General features: G+C 42.7%; 1 protein-coding gene across 1 annotated transcript in view; it reads left to right on the forward strand.

The window, feature by feature from the left end:
• The window catches only part of XPOT (exportin for tRNA), a 70340-nt gene that overhangs the window by 43973 nt on the left and 4330 nt on the right, over positions 1-22037 (forward strand). The window contains exons 12-22 of the mRNA XM_026648774.2: positions 348-472; positions 1430-1574; positions 1736-1855; positions 2060-2154; positions 3414-3483; positions 4738-4976; positions 5582-5867; positions 8560-8749; positions 12460-12576; positions 12679-12794; positions 13134-13181. Coding sequence (XP_026504559.1) covers positions 348-472; positions 1430-1574; positions 1736-1855; positions 2060-2154; positions 3414-3483; positions 4738-4976; positions 5582-5867; positions 8560-8749; positions 12460-12576; positions 12679-12794; positions 13134-13181 — 1551 coding nt within the window. The remainder of the gene's footprint in view (positions 1-347; positions 473-1429; positions 1575-1735; positions 1856-2059; positions 2155-3413; positions 3484-4737; positions 4977-5581; positions 5868-8559; positions 8750-12459; positions 12577-12678; positions 12795-13133; positions 13182-22037) is intronic.

The raw sequence follows: 22037 nt of genomic DNA on the forward strand, positions 1-22037 counted from the left end.
AGAAAGCAAGAGTGGGCTGGAGGCCCTTTTTCTTTTTTTCACTTTGTGTTGGCTATTTAAACTGTACGATTTTGAGGGCATGGACTGTCTTACTCGTATCCTGAACACAGTGGTGCCCTGTTCTCAGTTGGGGCCTCTAGGTGTCCCTGTCATACAGAAAATAAGGAAAGGGCACATGCCATTAAGACACAAGAAAATAAGATGACTGGTACGTGTCTACCCAATTAACTTTTCATAATCTATTTTGTATCATGACTAATCACAATTTAGTTTTCTAAAGATGTAATTTTCAGATGTTTGTCTTAAATGTGTAAATGTGGATTACATGAAGAATCTATGTGTTGCAGGGTGAAGATGAAGCAATGTTCGTGGAATACAGGAAACAACTGAAACTATTGTTGGACAGATTAGCTCAGGTCTCACCGGAGTTACTATTGGCTTCAGTCCGCAGAGTTTTTAACACTACACTGCAGTAAGTTATATTTCTTCTAGTTGGCTTTAAGAAAGATTGCACTTCCAGGAAAGATTGCTTGATGCAATAACGGATGACAAATTTCTCATGCGGGCCTTGTCAAAACTCTCAGGTAAACCATTCTTTACATTTAATTTAATGGTCAATATCATTTTGCTGTGTCTTCAGCAGTAAAATAATCTTGATTCTTTTAGGCTCAGATTTCTAGAAAACCTCTTGATCTGTTTGTTATATTAATGAGGACTTAGACTCTAAAATAGGTGTCTTCTCTCTAACTTTAAGGTTATCACCATCCTCTCACTTTAGGGACCACCATTATCTAGTAACTGCATAGTTTCTCCTTAGCTTTTCATCGTGTGGATAAATATCCTTCTGCTTAAATATTTTTTAAGCTAATAGCGAAAAATACCAAAATATTTGAGGGAGTGAGAAGCTGATAGACTGGTGCCAGTGGAAGTTGCATCAAATATTGATACTATCAAGGCACAGTGCAAATAGATAACATAGGGGGAAAAACAATAATCAAGTGTTCCTTTAAAACTTAGAACACTCAAACCATATCAAATTTGTCTTCCTCCTCAATCCTAAATAGCAGCTATGAGAAACCTACAGTATTCATGTTGAATGCTCCTCTACTGCTTCAACGATACTGCTATAATGGTGAAAAGAAATGCTGCATGTCTGTATATGTAAAAAAATAATGCTCTCCAATGGCCAATATTTCAGGATGACAGTGTTCTTATAGTCTTTTCCTAGTTATACTTTAACTGATTGTGGGCTCCTATGTTTAATGAAAACTGCACATCTGTAGTCTCTCCATGCTAGGCAGTTCAAGGCACTTCACAAGAAAATACTGGGAAATATATTTGGCAATAAAATTGGTAGCTTGAGTGTTTCATGAAGCTCCACTGGCTAATGCGACCTTTGTTGAAGGATAATCTCGTGTCCATTTTATAGGAATTGGCAGGCTACACGGTTTATGGAAATAGAAGTAGCAATAAGGCTCCTGTATATGATGGCTGAGGCTCTCCCTGTTTCTCATGGTGCTCACTTCTCTGGTGATATTTCAAAAGCAAGTGCTTTGCAGGATATGATGCGAACTGTAAGTATTTCAGCGGTAAGAGTTACTTAAATGTTTCACTCTTTACTACCAGTTTTTTCTTTTAACATGAAAGGCTCATCATGATTATCAGCGCTTCACTAAACTGTAGTTATGCACTGTAAATGATTAATCCTAATTCCTTAATGCATTTTTCCCTACAGCTGGTGACATCTGGGGTTAGTGCCTATCAACATACATCAGTGACACTGGAATTCTTTGAAACGGTGGTTAGATATGAAAAATTTTTCACTGTTGAACCTCAGCACATTCCAAATGTTTTAGTAAGTTTGATCATTCATACAAAACTTCTTACTTCATTTTCTCCAACTAGATAAAGTAAATATTGGAAGGTTTTTTGTGTTCGGAGAACTTGTCTTTCGTTCCTTATTTATTTTCTGAAAAAGATAGATTGAAATTTTGTTGGTTTGTTAAATTTTCTGCTTATGTACAATGAATACAAACTGAAATTTTTATTTTAATTGCAGATGGCATTCTTAGATCACAGAGGTCTTCGCCATACTAGTCCAAAAGTACGAAGCAGAACAGCTTACCTCTTTTCCAGATTTGTCAAATCTCTTAAGTAAGTGAAAGTTGTTTCAAATGGTGTATCCAGTTTTTACAAAATATCCAGGTGATGAGAGAGCAGTGACTTGTTAAATTTTGAATAAAAGAAATGGGTTGAAATGAGCAGGAATTAAGTGGTACACCATAAAAGCACTTTTCTGGGGTTTTGTAAAATTCAGCCAATACTGCAGAGAATCTTAAAATGTGGACTGAAGCAGAGTTATCTGAATTTGTAGAAAGAGGAAAAACAGATGTGAAGTCTCCCAATTCACTTCAGTTTGGTATTAACTCTGAAGTCTAATGATGGTGATATACTGGTCAATAGCAACTTTCGCTGTTCGTCATCTTAGTGGAACCAGCCAGCAATTGTGGGCAGATCATGAGTGGAGTTCCAGTATTAGTATCATTCCTCAGTGTGACAACCTGAAAACAACTTACACAAGAGTTAACCAAATTTTGAATATACATTTGTTCTCTTGAACCTAGTAGGCAAAACTTGTTCTATATGGAGGTTATTTAATAATACAGTGAAAACTCTCCAATCTGTGGTATGATTAGTAGCAGGAAATCACATTGGTCCTACTTCTCAAGCACAAATATTGCACCTAAATGCAGGAAAAACTCTGGAACAATACATCAGACATAGAAACCTGACCCTTTTTCAACTGTTAATGAAAACACTTAACTTAACCCTGGTCTACAGTACACGCTTATATTGGTATAACGGCGTCACTCAGGCGTGTGGAAAATCCACACCTCTGAGCAATGCAGTTATACCAAACTTACCCTTAGCACTATCTACACCATGTCAATAGGAGGGCTTCTCCTGTTGACATCGCTGTCTCCTCTTGGTGAGATGGAATACCTATGCCAATGGGAGAAGCTCTTCTGTCGTCATAGGTAGCATCTTCAGTAAGTGCTACAATGCCGCAGATGCTGCAGCCTGTAATTGTAGACAAGCTCTGAAATGAATAGGGCCATTCCCACTTGTCAGCTGTTTTTCCAGGCTCTCTGCAGACTCATGCAGACATCTCTGCATTCATTACATGCACATTTTTGAGGTTTTCCTCACAATCCTAAAACCAGAGACTTCTTTAAAATGAAAACTGTTATTCTGGAGGACCACACAGGAACATGAGGTGGCAGTTCACCACACTGGTCCAACCCAAACCCTAGTCTCCAAGTTAGAGCAGGATTCTCTCTTGCAGTAATGCTAAGATTTTGCAAGTGGTGATTTCTAGAAATATGTAATACTACTTAAATGTTTTACTTCAGTAAACAGATGAACCCCTTTATTGAAGATGTTCTGAACAGAATACAAGATCTGCTAGAACTTTCTCCACCTGTAAGTACTTATTATTTCCTATAAAATCTCACAAATGAAGTGTGTGAATCTGTATTCATCTGGGTGCCTAGGTACTAAGGCTCTAATCAGTAAGTACTTAAGTACATTTCTAAATTTCTACACATGAGTAGTCCCATTGAATTCCTGGGACTTCAGTGAGACTACTCATATGATTAAAGTTAGGCACATGCTTCAATATCTTGTTAAATAGGGTCCTAGGAAGCATGGGCTTTAGAAATACATGTGTAGATGAGATTTCTACCTGTTGATCCTTTGAAAATCTTTGAAACTGGCACGAGGTCCACAAACAATTGTAACTCCTATTGATACTTCTGTTAAAGTGCACTGATCTATCAAAAGCACTGGAGAGGGAGATTGTAGTGGCCCTGAGTAGCTGAGGCCTGCACTGACATGAGAAATTAACTCATGAAGGGAGGCCTCATTTCTTGAAGGATAGATTTAAGGAGGTAAACAGATTATTAGGCTGAAAACAGAATGTTTGCTAAATAAAATAAGTAAATAGGTCAGTAGGCTAAAAGGGCAGAATGCCTGAGCAAGCTAAGATAAGAGGGAGAACACCAAGGCAATCCTTTACTAACAATGGACAAGATAAGTTAAGAATGTAGGTATGAAGATAAGAGTAGGTCGAGCATGGACAAAGCTTGCTGCATAGGGATTGTTTCCTGCAAAATAACCAAGCCATTCAAGAAATATGTGGGGTGATCTATAGTAGATATGTATATGAAGGAAGAGGTTTTCTTTGTAACTTTGGATGTGTAGTATGTCCTACACCCACCCCCTGTACTTGAGTCTGATCAACTCAGCATAGCTTTGCTGTATGCCAAATAAAGGAACCTGAGTGATACAATCTGGGGTCCAGATGAGAGGGAGGGAGGGAGAGGGGGAGGGGAGAGTGTGGGTGTGTTTTTTCTGAGCCCAGAGATCTGGATGAAGTGTTCTCCCAGCACTGGATATGGTGTTCTGGATAAACCAAGTGGAAGAGGTCTCGGAGGAAATCCCAACAGCCTGTATTTCAGACACTTCTATACTTTCTTCTGATTTATACTTAAATTCATAACTAAAACAAACTACTATATCTTAACTTTACATTTTTGTGAAAGAAACTTTTTCTGTAGAGATTTCTCTTTACTCCTTGTCCTTCAACAATTCTCTTTGGAATTTTATAAAGATTTTAGTAGAATAAAATTTCAGTAATTGGTGATTTATATATATATTCTCTGTCTTTGGCTCTAGGAAAATGGTTACCAGGCTTTATTCAGCAGTGATGATCAATTATTCATTTATGAAACAGCTGGAGTGCTGATAGTTAACAGTGAATACTCTGCAGAAAGGAAACAGGTTCTAATGAGGAATCTGTTAACTCCACTAATGGAGAAGTTTAAAGTGCTGCTAGAAAAACTGATGATGGCACAAGATGAGGACAGACAGATGGCACTGGCTGACTGCCTCAATCATGCTGTTGGTTTTGCTAGGTGGGTACATTAAAATTTACTCGACAGGTATACATTGTTTTTGTTTTTTAAGAGAAAAGTGTTTGGAATCAACAAAAGCAATGACAAGCTTGAATTTCCCTGCAAGCATTTAATGCCCAAATATCTGTTTTTGGTTGGCATTCTCTCCAAACAGCCCAGAAAATCAGGGAAGGTACCTTCTAGGAAAGAGTGTCAATAGAGGATCTAAGGTCTTCAAAATCCTTGCATTTCACTGAATTTCTAGTAAACCAAAGCACTTACCATTAAATGACTCGTGCAACATCTTATGAAGAACTTCAGTTAAAATAAAGAGAATATTCTAGTGTTGTCCATTTTGGCACCATTTGTGAATGATAAATTTACTCAAACTTAAATCTCAAAATGCTGTTCTTTTTAGTGTGAAGTAAATTACATTTGATAAGTGATTAAAAAAAACTCGATGCCCTAAGTGTTTGGCTCCCCATTTCAGGAAATTTTAATGTTTGAACAGTACATTTGAGTTCTTAAATATCTAAAGTAAGTCTTGTTCTAGATCTGCATTGTTGCTTTTTATTTCCATTGGAATGTGAGTTAATAGAGAACTTTGTGTTCATTTGCTTGCACAGCCGAACCAGCAAAGCTTTCAGCAACAAGCAGACAGTAAAGCAGTGTGGCTGCTCTGAAGTATACCTGGACTGCTTACAGACATTTTTGCCAGCACTCAGCTGTCCGTTACAAAAGGAAGTTATCAGAAGCGGTGTCCGCACATTCCTTCACCGCATGATTATTTGCCTAGAGGAAGAAGTTCTTCCATTCATCCCTTCTGCCTCAGAACACATGCTCAAAGATTGCGAAGCAAAAGACCTTCAAGAATTCATTCCTCTCATAAATCAAATCACAGCTAAGTTCAAGGTCTGAGTCTGTCAGTTTATGGGATGGGAGGCTTCTAAACTCCTGCTTTCTGGCATTAGAAAAAGGGTCATTGTATGTGGAGGAACCTGAACTTCATAGAATTGTACTTCAAGCTTTATTTTGTAGCTGTAAATGCTTTTTATTCGTAAATAGCTGCTTGAGAAGGAGGGAAAGAACATATCTTTTGGTAAATTCCCAAGAACTAAAGGGGTATTCCTTCTTTAACTGTAATTACCCCAAAAAGCAACAATATTTTTTTTTAAAGCTACAGCTTTTGGATTTGGTATTTCACTGCTTAAAAACACTCTTTTTATATTAAGAAACACGATACTTGTTTTCCGTGATGAAGTTAGTATTGAATAGGCAAAATGCCATGGTGCTAAATTAATTTGAAAAAATGCTAATCACTCAACAGTGATTAAACCTGAAGTGAACTTTCTGTCCCTTTCCTTTTTTGTAGCGAGATTTACGGGTATGTACACAGATATAGACATGTAAAAAAATGCAGGTAGGTATGCAAGTTTTAGATACGATGTGTGGATATTTTGTGGAGAACACTGGTGTACAGGAACTTGGTGCGTAATTGTTATACAAAAATATACACTGGTACTTAACGCACTACTATACAAGATGGGTCCACAAATAGTGAAGAGTTCTTAAACACAGGTAGGAACATGGGTTTTTGGAGCAGAACTAATGTCTAGGAATGTGTGCAGATGTGTTTGGTATGTAAATGAGTGACAGAAACTTTCACTATTGAATTGGAGAGCTTCTCAAACTGTGGCTGGTCACATTGTGCTGGCTCCTCATTTCAAATTGCTAAATTGTATTGAATGGGACAACTAAAATACATTAAATTACTGGGCTAGTATTACTTTTCAGTGTCACAATTGTTGTTGCATTCATGAATGGGAGGGGAGATTGTCTCGTGGAGCATCTGTCTACAAAATCTGGCCCCAGTATGAAAAAGCTTGAGAAGCCCTGGTGTATAGAATCTTTCAGCTGAAGGTTTCTTGTTAAATATACGAAAAGGCAGAGTTTGGTGTGAAAATGAAAATACTACAGAGAAAAAATGTTTGAGCTATCATGGTGGCATGGCAGAAATATATACTAGAGCATGGGGGATCTAGGCTCTGGAGCACTGTTGGGAATTTCACACTCTGAACTCTATGGAGTGATGGTGATGGGATGTAAAGATTATGGCAAGTTTTGGGAGGTTAGGGAAAGAGAAAGTGTTTCCACACTGGCGTTGTATCTTGTTAGGTTTTTCAGATAGAGTAAGGAATTAAGTAACCATATGGGTGGGATAAATTATGATAAATAGGGATTGCCTGTTGACCCCAGTAAAGGCCTACGATGAATTGAGGAAAAGAAGAATGAAATGTTGGGGTCAGGCATAATGGGGGAAGCATATAGCCATGAAAAGAAGTAAACTAGGCAATTCTTGTTATAACTTTAGGATCATTATCATCAACTCTAATTACATGCAGCTTTTTCTCATCTTCAATTGCTTTTTAAGTTTGATTAATCATTCATCTTTCTCAGTAACTGACTTAAATCTTCCTAAACAGCTGGTATCTGTAAATGCATAAAAACTGTGCCTAATTTTTAAAAAACCATAGCGCTAAGTAGGAAAATGACTTAAGGTTTAATGGACAAGAAAGACAATATTTCACTTCCCTACCCTTCTGATGGTGTGCATATTTACTGACTGGTGTAGTAGGTATATATTATAGGCATGAGGTTTGAGTGGATGCATTACTTAGTAGTGTCAAAGCCTTGAGTCTTCACTCTCTTGAGCTACAATCTTGTACATCAGTTGTTATGGACTGCTGACTGCAGGAAAAACAAATTTGACACTCGTATATCACCAAAAGGTCCTCCATCTAACAATTTTTGAAAATTCTATTCTGCCAGCAGTCATGTCTGTCTATGAAACCTCAAATTGGAGGAAATTAAGGTAACCTGATGACCTCTTACCTATTTTCAGGCTTTAACCAAGAAAACTGTTGAAGTTAAGGGTGTCACTGATGATGATGATGATGATTGATGATAGAGGTCCACTTTGTTCTTGTGTCAACTTCTACATTTTGAAATCTTTTTAGAAATAACCTAAAATAAATTTTCTATAATTTTAAATGTCATGATTTTGCAATCCAGCAACTTGAGGCTTTCCAGGATTTTGAAGCAAGTGCTGTTTGTATCATTGGAAGAATTGAAAATCTCCCTTTTCCAGAAGGATAAAGTTCCTATTTAACAATCTGCAGGGCTAAGAATGGATAAGTCTGTTGGTGCAGAACTAAATATTTCTCCTCTTGAGCCTCAGTATAATTCTGGTGGAGGAAGGATGGGAGAATCTCACATGAGTGGTGGGGGAAATAGCCATTTCTCAGAAAAGCCTTTTTTAAATAAAGATAAGCTGTCTGAAATGACTCAGATTTGAAATATTAGACTAGTTTTTGAGGTGGATTGATTAATGGTCAGCAGTGCATGATGAATGCTATATCATGGCTACCACTTCTACCTATGTATTTATATCTACACTTGGATGGTGCCTGACTATTTTTAATTATTGGAAGTGACAACAAAAGCTAATGAAAATGAATCTCTTTTCTGTGCTAGATTTTAATGTCTCTGTAATGAGCTGTCAGCTGACACTGTTTCTCCCCTCACCCCACCCCAACCTCTGCAGACCCAGGTTTCCCCATTTCTGCAACAGATGTTTATGCCGCTACTTCATGCTATTTTTGAAGTGTTGCTTCGTCCAGCAGAAGAAAATGACCAATCTGCTGCTTTAGAAAAGCAAATGTTACGGAGAAGTTACTTTGCCTTCCTGCAGACGGTCACTGGCAGTGGAATGAGTGAAGTCATAGCTAATCAGGGTGAGCAGTCACTCATGGGATCACACCATGAATCATTTTTACCCAATACAACAAGCAGTTTTGTTTGCCAAAATCCATTAGCACAATTCCTGCTAAATGCTATTTAAATATTTAAGGTAGGATCCACTGCCTTAAATGGATTATACTTAATTTTGGCTATCTAAACAAGAATTCTAGTTTGTAACATTTTGAAATAAAATATGAGTAAACTATTTTTATAGTGATTATTTTGGCAATGTTTTGTGACTTAATATTTGTTTGAGTGGTGGAGTGAGATTTCAGACAAGTAATACAAGCACATCAAATGTTTTTCTATGGAAATACACTTTGCCAGCTATATTAAATGTTTCACTTATGACCAACTGTTGTATGCAATACAGTGAATAACCTTGCCCCAGTATCTTTTATGGTCTTACAGCTCACTCTCTGTCAGCACAGCCCCTATGGCACATCAGTGGGCAGAAACTAGAGCTGCTCCTTCCTCTACTTTGGTTACCTGCTAATAGCATCTGTTTTCGCTTCAGCCCCTGATGTCTGAGGTTCATTTTGACTCACTGGGTGTCTAGTCCACACCTGTTTCCCATCATTAACAGACACACAAAAATTTGGGGTCACTTGCCACTGAAGGCAATTTCATATGTTCTGTTGACTTAACTGGTGCAGAATCTGTTCAAACATTCTTTTGTTAAATGGAGCTTTAGCAGGTTGAAAGAAGAAATGCATGAAAACATGAAAAGCTTTAGATTTTCATCTAGGCAAGACTGCAAAAATATGTACTAATATGGGTTAAGGAAACCAGTACATTTATTAGAGGAAGAGGAATAAACAGTGAGGTGGGAAAACATGCAGGTGACATTTACTTAGACTGAGGAACTTCAAAGGATCTTAATAAAGCTAAGTATATAGGGGCAACGCAATGGGAGCAATTTGTTTTTGACACAAGTATCACCATACATGTTGGAAAGAACTAGAATATTGCTGAGTTTAAACTAGCTGTAACAACTGGGGAGGAGAGGTAGAAATGAGGGATGGGCAGGGCTGTGCCAGTTGTGAACAGCTCAACATAAACCTCTGCTAAACGTGCAGGAGAGGTCAAAAGAGAAAACAAAACATTAGAATGTTTAAAAAAGATAGGATAGCAAATACTGAAGATATTTTAAAATGCCATTGTCAATCACCTGGATTACTGTGTTCAGCTCTTGTTGCTTTCTCAAAAAGAAAAACAAATGAAAGAGATCCAGAAATAGGTGACAAAAATGAGGGTCAAAAAGACTTCCATACGAAGAGACTGAAAACACTAGATGTGTTCAATTGATACAAAATAACTAATGGAACGGAGAATGTAAATTCTTGTTCTCTTGGTTTTACCTTTCTCATAATACAAGAACAGGGAAACATATATAACATTGAAAGGCAATAAACCAAAACCCAGTGACAGGAAGTACTACTTATTCAGTGCATGATTAACCTGAGGAATATAGAGCTACCAGATTTATTAAGGCCAAGAGTTGGGTAAAAGAAGTATCAGACTGTTACTAATGAGAACATCTACAATTGTTAAATGATCAAATCCTTGTACATCAGAGTGTAAGCCAGCAACACGCTGGTGTTTAGGAAGAAACTTCTGTGAATAGGCTATTCCATTATTGTCACTATGGGGCTACACATGGCACTGACTACTATCAGAGACCGGATGCTGGACTAGGTAGACCACTGGCCAGATCCAGCATGGCAATTTTTGTGTTAAGCGTAAATGTAAGATTGGTAGCTATAAATGTTTTTTGTAGCAAACGTTGTCAGGAGACCTTTACTTCAGACAACATGCTGGTGAATTTTCCTGTCATCTTTCATAACTTGTGTTTCTGTCCTTTTTCCCCACTCCCCAAGTTCAGTGTCCTGACTTCAAACAGAAAGAACTTATGAAAAATGACACCTGTCTAATAAGTATTGTGAGACATGACATCACCTTGGGTACTTGTAACTTTTACCATTATAATTTTTCAATTTCCTTCTTATTAGAAGTGAAATTGGCTCACTTTATAATGGTCCATTTCACATAGCTACTTTTGAACTGGTGAACTTTTTGAGCTGACAGTTTTAACGCTTTCAGAAGAAATCCATCTCCCCATTGGTGTCTAGTTAAACTTTGCTTCTTTGGGAAGGATCTTTTTTCAGTTATCTTAGCATCTTCCTCCATGGGAACTGTCAACATTTCCACTCCAAGGGTCCTTGCAGGTTCAGGGATTTCTAGAGAGTTCTATTAAAAATGTACACTTCAGCAGATTACATGTGTTTTTTTGTAAAAAATACATAATATCTTATTATATGGATCTGGCAGTCAGACAACCATAGAACTTGTTACAACAGTTCTTTTATCAAGACCAAACAAAGTTCTTACTTTGCATATTAGTTTGCCAGTGTATTGATTAGCTTTTTCAAAAACCAAGAGGAATTTATTCTGACTATATCTCAGCAGTTTATAATCTTATTTCTATCAATCATAAACATTTATTACTGATAAAAACATGATGAACCAAGATGTTGCTAGAGAATACATTTTATAGCTATCTTATAAATTATTCCATAGAAACCTCAAATCAACGAGGAGTCCTTGTGGCACCTTAGAGACTAACAAGTTTATTTGGGCATAAGCTTTCGTGGGCTAAAACCCACTTCATCAGATGCATGGAGTAGAACATACAGTAGGCAGGTATATATACACAGCATTTGAAAAGATGTGAGTTGCCTTACCAAGTGGGGGGGTGGGGGTCAGTACTAACGAGCCAATTCAATTAAGGTGGAAGTGGGCTATTCTCAACAGTTGACAAGAAGGGATGGAAATCACTTTTGTAGTGCTAATGAGGCCAGTGTAAACAAGGTGGCCCATTTCAAACAGTTGACAAGAAGGTGTGAGTATCAGCTGGGGGAAATTAGTTTTTGTAGTGACCCATCCACTCCTAGTCTTTATTCAGGCACTATCTGATGGTGTCCAGTTTGTACCTTAAGTCCAGTTCTGCAATTTCTCATTGGAGTCTGTTTTTGAAGGTTTTTTGTTGAATTGCCACTTTTAAGTCTGCTATTGAGTGTCCAGGGAGATTGAAGTGTTCTCCTACTGGTTTTTGAATGTTATAATTCCTGATGTCAGATTTGTGTCCATTTATTCTTTTGCGTAGAGACTGTCCAGTTTGGCCAATGTACATGGCAGAGGGGCATTGCTGGCACATGATGGCATATATCACATTGGTAGATGTGGAGGTGAACGAGCCCCTGATGGTGTGGCTGATGTGGTTAGGTCTGATGATGGTGTCCCTTGAATAGATATCTATATACCTATATCTGTTCAAGGGACACGAAAGCTTATGCCCAAATAAATTTGAGTCTCTAAGGTGCCAGAAGGACTCCTCGTTGTTTTTGCTGATACAGACTAACATGGCTACCACTCTGAAACCTGTCTCCATAGAAACCTGTTTGTCATTTAAGTTGGTAGAGTATTTCGAAGTTGTCTATATGCTGTTATAACATTTTGTAAATTGAAAATCACTTTTCAAATCTTTTCCTCTTTAAATAAGAATTACATAACAAACTGTTTTGCCCTTTGTGTGATGGAGTCTCAAAGGCTTGAAAAATTAGGTCTTCTCTGTTCATGGTGGAGAACTCAAGTTAGTTTTATCTTTCATACTAAAAATCTAATTTACTGTAATCTATTGTAGATGCAGAGAATGTGGAACGTGTGTTGTTCACTATCATCCAAGGAGCAGTGGACTATCCAGATCCTATTGCACAGAAAACATGCTTTATTATTCTTTCTAAGCTGGTGGAGCTTTGGGGTAAGTTTGCATTCATATTCTGACAGGTTTATGATCAGTAATTGTTAGAAGGATAAAATCTGAACAGTGCTTCTTCTTTTTTTTTCCCCCTCCTCCCCCCAGGGGGCAAAGATGGACCAGTAGGTTTTGCAGACTTTGTCTACAAGCACATTGTCCCTGCATGTTTCTTAGCGCCTTTAAAACAAACTTTTGACTTGGCAGATGCACAGACAGTATTGGTACGTATTATGAAATATTTATTTTAACATACACATGAAAACGTTTAGAAGTTGAAATATACATACAACAAAGAATTGATTTGACTGATAACACAAAAGCTTTTTCATTTATGTAAAACAATTAGATGGTCATTCTTTTGAGGGTGCCTAATTCTGCAGGTCCTCCTGCACTTAGAACTCAAGTTGATTTCAGTGAAAGATCTGTATGCAGACGACTTCAGGACTGAGTCCCTAACATAAATGTATGGTATTAACAAAAGTTAACATTCAATACTAGTTACTGACAAGAGTGTGTTTGGGTTGAAATCTTAAGGGTGTTTTTTTTTTCCTCCCCTGCAGGCTTTATCGGAATGTGCAGTGACATTAAAAACAATTCATCTCAAAAGGGTAAGGTTTGTAAAACTAAATGTTTCTCTTAAAGGTGTTTCTTGGAATTAAATTAATCTCCAGAAGCTAGTAAGTGTCTTTATGTGGAGAGAAGAATAAGATTAATTCCAGGGGAGTTAACAGAAATCACTGACTGGAATGAATGTTGTGTTTTGTTCCTCTTTATGTTGTTGTTGTAAAACCTTTAAAGTTGTCACAAAATAACTGAATTTGTTTGTTCAAAAATTATTATTTAAATCAATTTTAATCCAGTGGTGGTGAATTACTCTGTTACTCAGTACAATAATTACACCAAGTGCAAGGGATCTGTGGTTTTGAAATAATTATATTCTTTAGCAGATCTCTTCGCTTAAAGTAGTTTCATGCTGTAAAGTCACTAAAAATGGCATGTTCTTCTTTGTGTTTGCTCATGTCCATTTCATGTTAGTTGTGCGCACGTCGCATGCATCATCGCCAGAGATTTTTCCATAAGTGGTATCTGTCAGGCCAACTCTAGTGCCCTCTGGTGCTGCGTGCTTATGCACTGGTATAAGGGGCACTGCTGGCCCCTCACCTTCTCAATTCCTTCTTACCGCCCGTGACAGTTGATGGAACAGCTCCTGTTGCTTCGGCAAGGCGTTATTCAGTGGTTTTCTCTTCAGCTTTGTTTTATTAGTTTGTTTAGTAGTAGCGTAAATAGAGTAAATAGTATTAGTGCAGATAGTCTCCCTCTCTTAGCATAGAGGGGCTCTCTTCGCCCTGGGGCTGGGCATGCCCCAGTCCCTTGGCTTCAAACCTTGTGCCTTCTGTGGCAAGCCTGTGCTGGTGAGTGACCCGCACTTGCGTTGTCTGAAGTGTCTGAGAGAGGCTCACATTTGAGTGCTGTGAAATCTGTCAGGACTTCACACCTTGTACAAAGAAAGGCTAGACTGAGAGCTAGTCTTCCGAACACCTCAGCTTTGGTGCAAAGCGCCCCTCTGGCACTGCATGTTTCTCAGCACCATTTCCATCTCCAATGCTGAGGAAGAAGCATAAGAAACAGCAATCCAAGAGAGAATGTCTCCCCAGTGCTGAGCAAGGACAAACGGGGACGGCAGTGGAGTGTGATGTGCATCAGGCCGCTCCTCTGTCCCCGGCCCCTAGCGCCAGTGTCAACTCCACACTACTCGCAGGGGGCCAGTGTGGGACCTCCTCTGGAGACCAAGAAGTCATCACAGTGCCTTCCACCTGGAGGCCTTTGCAGTGGCCGGTGACTTAAGCTATGTCTGCACTACGGGATTAATCCGAATTTATATAATTCAAATTTTGGAAACAGATTGTATAAAGTTGAATGTATGCGGCCACACTAAGCACATTAATTCAGCGGTGTGCGTCCATGTACCGGGGCTAGCGTCGATTTTCGGAGCGTTGCACTGTGGGTAGCTATCCCATAGTTCCCGCAGTCTCCTCCGCCCATTGGAATTCTGGGTTGAGATCCCAGTGCCTGATGGGGCCAAAAACATTGTCGCGGGTGGTTCTGGGTACATCCTCCCCCCTCTCCAGGGAAGCAGTGGCAGACAACCATTTCGCGCCTTTTTCCTGGGTGAACAGTGCACACCATAACACAGCAATCATGGAGCCCGCTCAGCTCAAGACAAGCAGTCATGAACATTGTAAACACCTCGCGTGTTATCGTGCAGTTTATGCTGAACCAGAACCTGCAAAACCAGGCAGCGAGGAGTAGGCTACGGCAGCGCGGCGGCGAGAGTGATGAGGACATGGACATGGAATTCTATCAAACCGCGGGCCCCGGTGCTTTGGAGATCATGCTGTTAATGGGGCAGGTTATAGCCGTGGAACGCCGATTCTGGGCCCGGGAAACAAGCACAGACTGGTGGGACCGCATAGTGTTGCAGGTGTGGGACGATTCCCAGTGGCTGCGAAACTTTCGCATGCGTAAGGGCACTTTCTTGGAACTTTGACTTGCTTTCCCCTGCCCTGAAGCGCCAGAATACCAAGATGAGAGCAGCCCTCTCAGTTGAGAAGCGATTGGCGATAGCCCTGTGGAAGCTTGCAACGCCAGACAGCTACCGGTCAGTCGGGAATCAATTTGGAGTGGGCAAATCTACTGTGGGGGCTGCTGTGATGCAAGTAGCCAAAGCAATCACTGAGCTGCTGCTACGAAAGGTAGTGACTCAGGGAAATGTGCAGGTCATAGTGGATGGCTTTGCTACAATGGGATTCCCTAACTGTGGTGGGGCTATAGATGGAACCCATATCCCTATCTTGGCACCGGAGCACCAGGGTACCCAGTACCTAAAGCGCAAGGGGTACTTTTAAATGGTGCTGCAAGCACTTGTGGATCACAAGGGATGTTTCACCAACATCAACGTGGGCTGGCCGGGAAGGGTTCATGACGCTCGTGTCTTCAGGAATACTACTCTGTTTAAACGGCTGCAGCAAGCGACTTACTTCCCGGACCAGAAGATAACCGTAGGGGATGTTGAAATGCCTATAGTTATCCTTGGGGACCCAGCCTACCCCTTAATGCCATGGCTCATGAAGCCATACACAGGCAGCCTGGACAGGAGTCAAGAGCTGTTCAACTACAGGCTGAGCAAGTGCAGAATGGTGGTAGAATGTGTATTTGGCCGTTTAAAAGGTCGCTGGCGCTCGTTACTGACTCGGTCAGACCTCAGCCAAACCAGTATCCCCATTGTTATTGCTGCTTGCTGTGTGCTCCACAAACTCTGTGAGAGTAAGGGGGAGACCTTTATGGCGGGGTGGGAGGCTGAGGCAAATCGCCTGGCTGCTGATTATGCGCAGCCAGACACCAGGGCGATTAGAAGATCACACCAGGAAGCGCTGCGCATCAGAGAAGCTTTGAAAACCAGTTTCATGACTGGCCAGGCTACAGTGTGAAAGTTGTTTGTTTGAAAATCCGCCCCCTTGATTGACTTATTCCCTGTAAGCAAACCACCCTCCCCCCTTAAATCACAGCTTGCTTTTAAAGGAAATAAGGTCACTATCGTTTAAAAATCATGTATTCTTTATTAATTGATTATAAACATAGGGAGAGAACCGACAAGGTAACCTGGGTGAGGTTTGGGAGGAAGATAGGAGGGAAGTAAAAGGCCACTGAAAAAATTCAATATAATGGCAGCCTTTTGGTTGGGCTGTCCACTGGGGTGGAGTGGGAGGGTGCACAGAGCCTCCTTCCCCCGCGTTTTTACACATCTGGATGAGGAGGATATGGAACATGGTGAGGGGGGAGGGAGGTTATACAGCGGCTGCAGCGGCAGTCTGTTATCCTGCTGCCTTTCCTGAAGCTCCACCAGACGCCGGAGCATGTCCGTTTGATCACGCAGCAGCCCCAGCGTTGCAGCCTGCCACCTCTCATCTCGAGCGTCCCTCATGACCTCACGTTCACTGGCATCTTTCCTGTATTTAGATACCGTGTCCTTCCACTCATTCAAATGAGCTCTTTCATTGCGGGTGCATTCCATTATTTCCGAGAACATCTCGTCTCGCGTCGTCTTTCTCCGCCGCCTTATCTGAGAGAGCCTCCGGTACGGAGGAGGGAGGCTTGAAAAACTTGCAGCTGCTGGAGGGAGGGATGAAAAAAGGAGAGAAGTTTTTAAAATGATACATTTTACAGAACAATGCTTATACTCTTTCAGGGTGAACAACACTATTCACATTACATAGCACGTGTGATTTCAGTACAAGGTCGCATTTTCCATCTTAATATTGAGTGCCTGTGGCTTCTGTGTTAGAGATCACAGACACAGGTCCGGGCAACAGAATTCAGCTTGCATGCGGCCATGGTAAGCCATTGTCTTTCGGCTTTTGTGCCCTCCTTTCCCACATACCAAGCAAAGCCCGTTGACTGCTGCGGTTTTCCTGTTAACCTTCAGCAGCAGAAAACAAACTAAACCCCCCGCCCCCCAATCCAATTCTCTGGGATGATCGCTGTGCCCCTCCCCCCACCGCGTTGCTGGTATCAGGGAAGATCCCTGCTAGCCAAACACGAAAAGCTCAGGGCCAATTCCCCCCCGCCCCCCGCGCTTGACTAACTGCAGGGAAGGATTTCTTTTCAGCCACAGGCAAACAGCCCAGTAGGAACGGCCACCTCTGTCCCCTTAATTAAATTCCCGTATTTCAACCAGGTTACCATGAGTGATATCACTCTCCTGAGGATTACACAGCGAGATAAAGAACGGATGTTGCTTGAATGCCAGCAAACACTGGGACCATACGCTGCCAGGCTTTGTCATGCAATGATACCAGATTACTTGCTACTAGCATGGCGTGGTCAAGTGTCCTACCATGGAGGACAGAATAAGGCTGCACTGCCCAGAAACCTTGTGGCAAGGCTTTTGGAGTACCTCCAGGAGAGCTTCATGGAGATGTCCCTGGAGGATTTCCGCTCCATCCCCAGACACGTTAACACTTTTCCAGTAGCTGTACTGGCCACGAATGCATCCCAAGTCCTCAGGGCAAAGTAATCATTAAAAAACGCTTGCTTTTAAACCATGTTTTATATTTTAAAAGGTAAACTCACCTGAGGTCCCTTCTATTGGGTCATGGTCTTGGATACTGGCTTGGGAGGGTTGGGAGGGTACTTCACTCAGGCTGAGAAAAAGATCCTGGCTGTTGGGGAGAACGGAGTGCTGTGTGCTCTCCGCAAGCTCGTCGTCCTCCTCCTCCTCTTCCCCATCCGCAGAATCCTCAGTTGTAGCTGATGAGATTACCCCCGCCTCGGAATCCACGGTCAGAGGTGGGGTAGTGGTGGCAGCCCCCCCTAGAACTGCATGCAGCTTGGCATAGAAGCCGCATGTCCGCGGATCTGACCCGGAGCGACCGTTTGCCTCCTTTGTTTTTTTGATAGGCTTGTCTGAGCTCCTTGACTTCCACGCGGCACTGATCTGAGTCCCTATTGTGGCCTCTTTCCATCATGCCCTTGAAGATTTTTTTCAAAAGTTTTGGCATTTCGTCTTTTCGAACGAAGTTCTGCTAGCACTGAATCCTCTCCCCATATAGCGATCAGATCCAGTACCTCCCGTACGGTCCATGCTGGTGCTCTTTTTCGATTATTGGCCTGCATGGTTACCTGTGCTGATGAGCTATCTGTGGTCACCTGTGCTCTCCACCCTGGGCAAACCAGAAATAAAATTCAAATGTTCGGGGGGCTTTTCCTGTCTACCTGGCCAGTGCATTAGAGTTCAGATTGCTGTCCAGAGCGGTCACAATGGTGCACTGTGGGATAGCTCCCAGAGGCCAATACCATCGAATTGCGGCCACACTAACCCTAATTCAAAATGACAATATTGATTTTGGCGCTACTCCGCTCGTCGGGGTGGAGTACAGAAATGGATTTTAAGAGCCCTTTATTTCAAAATAAATGGCTTCGTTGTGTGGACGGGTGCAAGGTTAATTCGATTTAACGCTACTAAATCCGAATTAAAGTCATAGTGTAGACCAGGCCTTACTATCACTCCCAGTACCCCTGATCCCAATGGAACAACCACTGGCTCTGAGCATGACCAGCAGAAGGGAGCATGTGGCTCCGAGCACATACCTGGCACTGGGGCCCTCTATCATCTATGAGGTCTTTCACAATTTGGCACTGGTTCCTGGACCCGCGGCACCGACTGGCGGAAGCGAGGAGTACCACCCCCCTTGGTCACCTCAGGAGGATGCTTCTTCGGAGTTGGAGGTGAAGCCCTACACCCAGCCTAAGAGCCGCCATCACTACCCATCTACATCCCACCGGACCCCCGTGCGGACCCCCCCATTGGTACCTGGCCTGGAGGACAGTGGCCGATGCAGGTCCGGTGGCCGTTCTGAAATCTGTGGGGACTTCTCCTGTACTGGGACTGCCATCCCACTGGTCCTACTCAGTTGCATCCGAGAGGAAGGTCCATGCCCTGCTGGGCTCGGCACCTGACCCTTCTCCAATACCGACACGCAAGATGTGGGCCCAGGGGATGTAATCAGGGCAGAAGAAGAGGAGGAAACTCCCCCTCCGGCTCAGACCTTTTCCTTCTCCCCAGATGAGGGAGGGGCCGAGCAGCTTGCTACTTCAAGATGACTTTAGAGCCCATCAGGAGCTTCTAAAGAGGATAGCTACTAACTTAGGGCTAGAGGTCAAGGTTCTCAAGGAGTCTTCACATAGCCTCATTAGATGGGGCTGCTGCAGCCAAAATGTCAAAGTGGCCCTACCCATTAATGAGGCTTTGCTATAGGTCCAGTCAGAGCCCTATGGGAGACCCCATCTTCTCTCCCTCCCACCTCCAAACAGGGTAGAGAAGAAATACTATGTACCGACAAAGGGATATGAATACTTATATTCTCACCCCTCTCCCAGGTCCCTAGTGGTCTCAGAGGCCAATAAGAGGGACAGACAAGACCAGACAAGCGCTACCTCCAAGCAGAAGGACTTAAAAAAGCTAGACCCGTTGAATAAATTTTTCTGACAAACAGGCAGGTTTTAGCTTCGTATTTCTAACCAACAAGCCCTGCTTGGGAGGTATGATTACAATATGTGGGACTGTATGGTGAAGTTTAAAGACTTGCTGCCTCAGGACTCCAGCCAAGAGTTTTCCACCCTCTTAGAGGAAGGAAAGAACGTAGCCAGAGCCTCACTCCAGGTGGGCTTGGATGCAGCTGATGGGGCAACCAGAAGGATGGCTTCTGCAGTGGTCATGGGGTAGTGCTCATGGCTTCAATTCTCTGGGCTCATGGCTTCAATTCTCTGGGCTCCTACTGGCGGTTCAACAACTGATCCAAAACCTCCCATTCAAGGGTACCTCTCTTCTGTCAGAGCAAATGGACACAAAGCTCCATGGTCTGAAGGACTCCAGGGCTACCCTCAGATTCCTGTTCAGAGCAAGTCCACCAGGTCTTGCTAGGTAGTAGGGAGCCATCTACTAGAGCTACTTACCTGGCTAAGTGGAAACATTTCTTGGTATGGTCTTCCCAATGAGATCTTTCTCCAACTGGGTCTTCCCTTCAATCTGTACTGGAATACCTGCTCCATCTGAAACAACATGGTCTGGCCCTCGCATATATCTAGGTCGACCTAGCAGCAATCTGAGCGTTCCACCCTCTGGTGAGCTGCAGGTCAGTCTCATCACATGAGATGTCCATTCGCTTTCTTAAAGGCTTTACCCTCAAATTTGCAAGCCAATTCCACTGTGGGATTTAAACTTGGTCCTCTCAAGACTCATAGGCCCTCAGCCATGGGCGGCGGGTGGAGCCCCACTTTGGGGAGGCTGGCCCCGGCTCTGCCCCTTTCTTCCCCGCCCCAAGCCGGCCGGAACCCTAAGACACTCCCTCACCATCCCACCCAGAGGAGCCCCGAGACACCCTCCACAGCTGAAGCCCCCAGACAGACAGACACACACACACACACACACCAACCCCCTCCCCCCCCCCTCGGCTGGGGGAGCCTCGAGTCGGCTGAAGCCCTGAGACCCTTCCCCCACCCCTCCACCTGCCCAGAGGAGCCCTCAGCTGGCCGAAGCCCTGAGCTCCCTTGCCCAGAGTCCCGGGCAAGCTGCAGCTGCACCTCCCCTCCCCAGACACCTGGAGAAAAGCGTGCGTCTCTCTTCCCTGGAAGAAGCTTTTGCTATGCCCCATGCAGGTTCTGGGGCGACTGAGGAGGCAGTAGCACGTATGGCATAATAAATCAAAAACTTTCCCCCAAACCCCACAACTGGAGGTCCAGCGGCTGCAGCTCAGCCTCCCCGTGCCTATTATACCTGCTGCCCATGCCCTCTGCTGTTTCTCTCCTGGAAGGTCGCCTTCCTGGTAGTGATGATCTCAGTCAGAAAGGTTTTGGAAATCAGGGCCCTTACATCAGAACCACCGTACACAGTGTTCTTTAAGACCAGGTTCAACTGTACCCCAACCTGGCTTCCTTCCAAAGGTGGTTCCATAGTAACCAGGCCATTTTCCTGCCAGTTTTCTTCCCAAAACTGCACAAGAATTCAGAAGAGCAGCGGCTTTACTCGTTGGACATTAGACATACTGTAGCCTTCTATACTGAGAGGATCAAGCCATTCTGTAGATCTGCACAACTCTTCGTGCCAATAGCAGAAAGTATGAAATCAGCCCAGAGAATCTCATCCAGGATAGCCTCCTCTATTCAGGCATGCTACAAGCAGGCGGGCATCCCACCTCCTGCTATCTTGACAATTCATTCAACGAGAGCTCAGGCTTCATTGGCGACATTTCTGACTCAGGTCCTGATCTGCAGGGCTGCAACCTGGTCGTCAGTGCATACCTTCTCCGTTCACTACACTATCACCCAGCAGGCTCGAGATGATGCCAGGTTTGGGAGAGCCGTGTTGCAATCCGCATGTCCATGAATTTTGAGCCCTCCTCCTTTGTACTGCTTGTGAGTCACCTAACGTGAAATGGATATGAGCAAGCACCTGAAGAAATAATGGTTACTACCCTTTCCATAAGTGAAGTGTGGTGGTGTTCTTCGAGATGTGGTGTTTGTGTCCATTCCATGGCCCACCCTCCTACCCTTTTGTTGGAGTTAGCCAGCAAGAAGGAACTGAGAGGGTGTGGGGCCAGCAGTGCCCCTTATACCGACACATAAGGGCATGGCACCAGAGGGTGCTAGAGCCGGCTCAACAGATGCTGAATGAAAAATGTCTGGCAATAGTGCATGCAGCACATGCACACCTAATGTGGAATGGACATGAGCAACACATCTCTGAGCAACAGTTATGGAAAGGCTAGTAACTGGTGTTTTTGTTTTTGTTTTTTCTTTCTTGACAGATCTGTGTATTCGGTGTCAGATACGCAGATTTTAGTGACTAAAATAAGCTTTTACTATTTGTTACTCTTGTTCACAATGTTGCAAAGCCAACATAGATATGT

The sequence above is a fragment of the Terrapene carolina genome, unplaced genomic scaffold (assembly GCF_002925995.2).
Source record: "Terrapene carolina triunguis isolate 2854851 unplaced genomic scaffold, T_m_triunguis-2.0 Scaffold68, whole genome shotgun sequence".
Classification (NCBI taxonomy): Eukaryota; Metazoa; Chordata; order Testudines; family Emydidae; genus Terrapene; species Terrapene triunguis.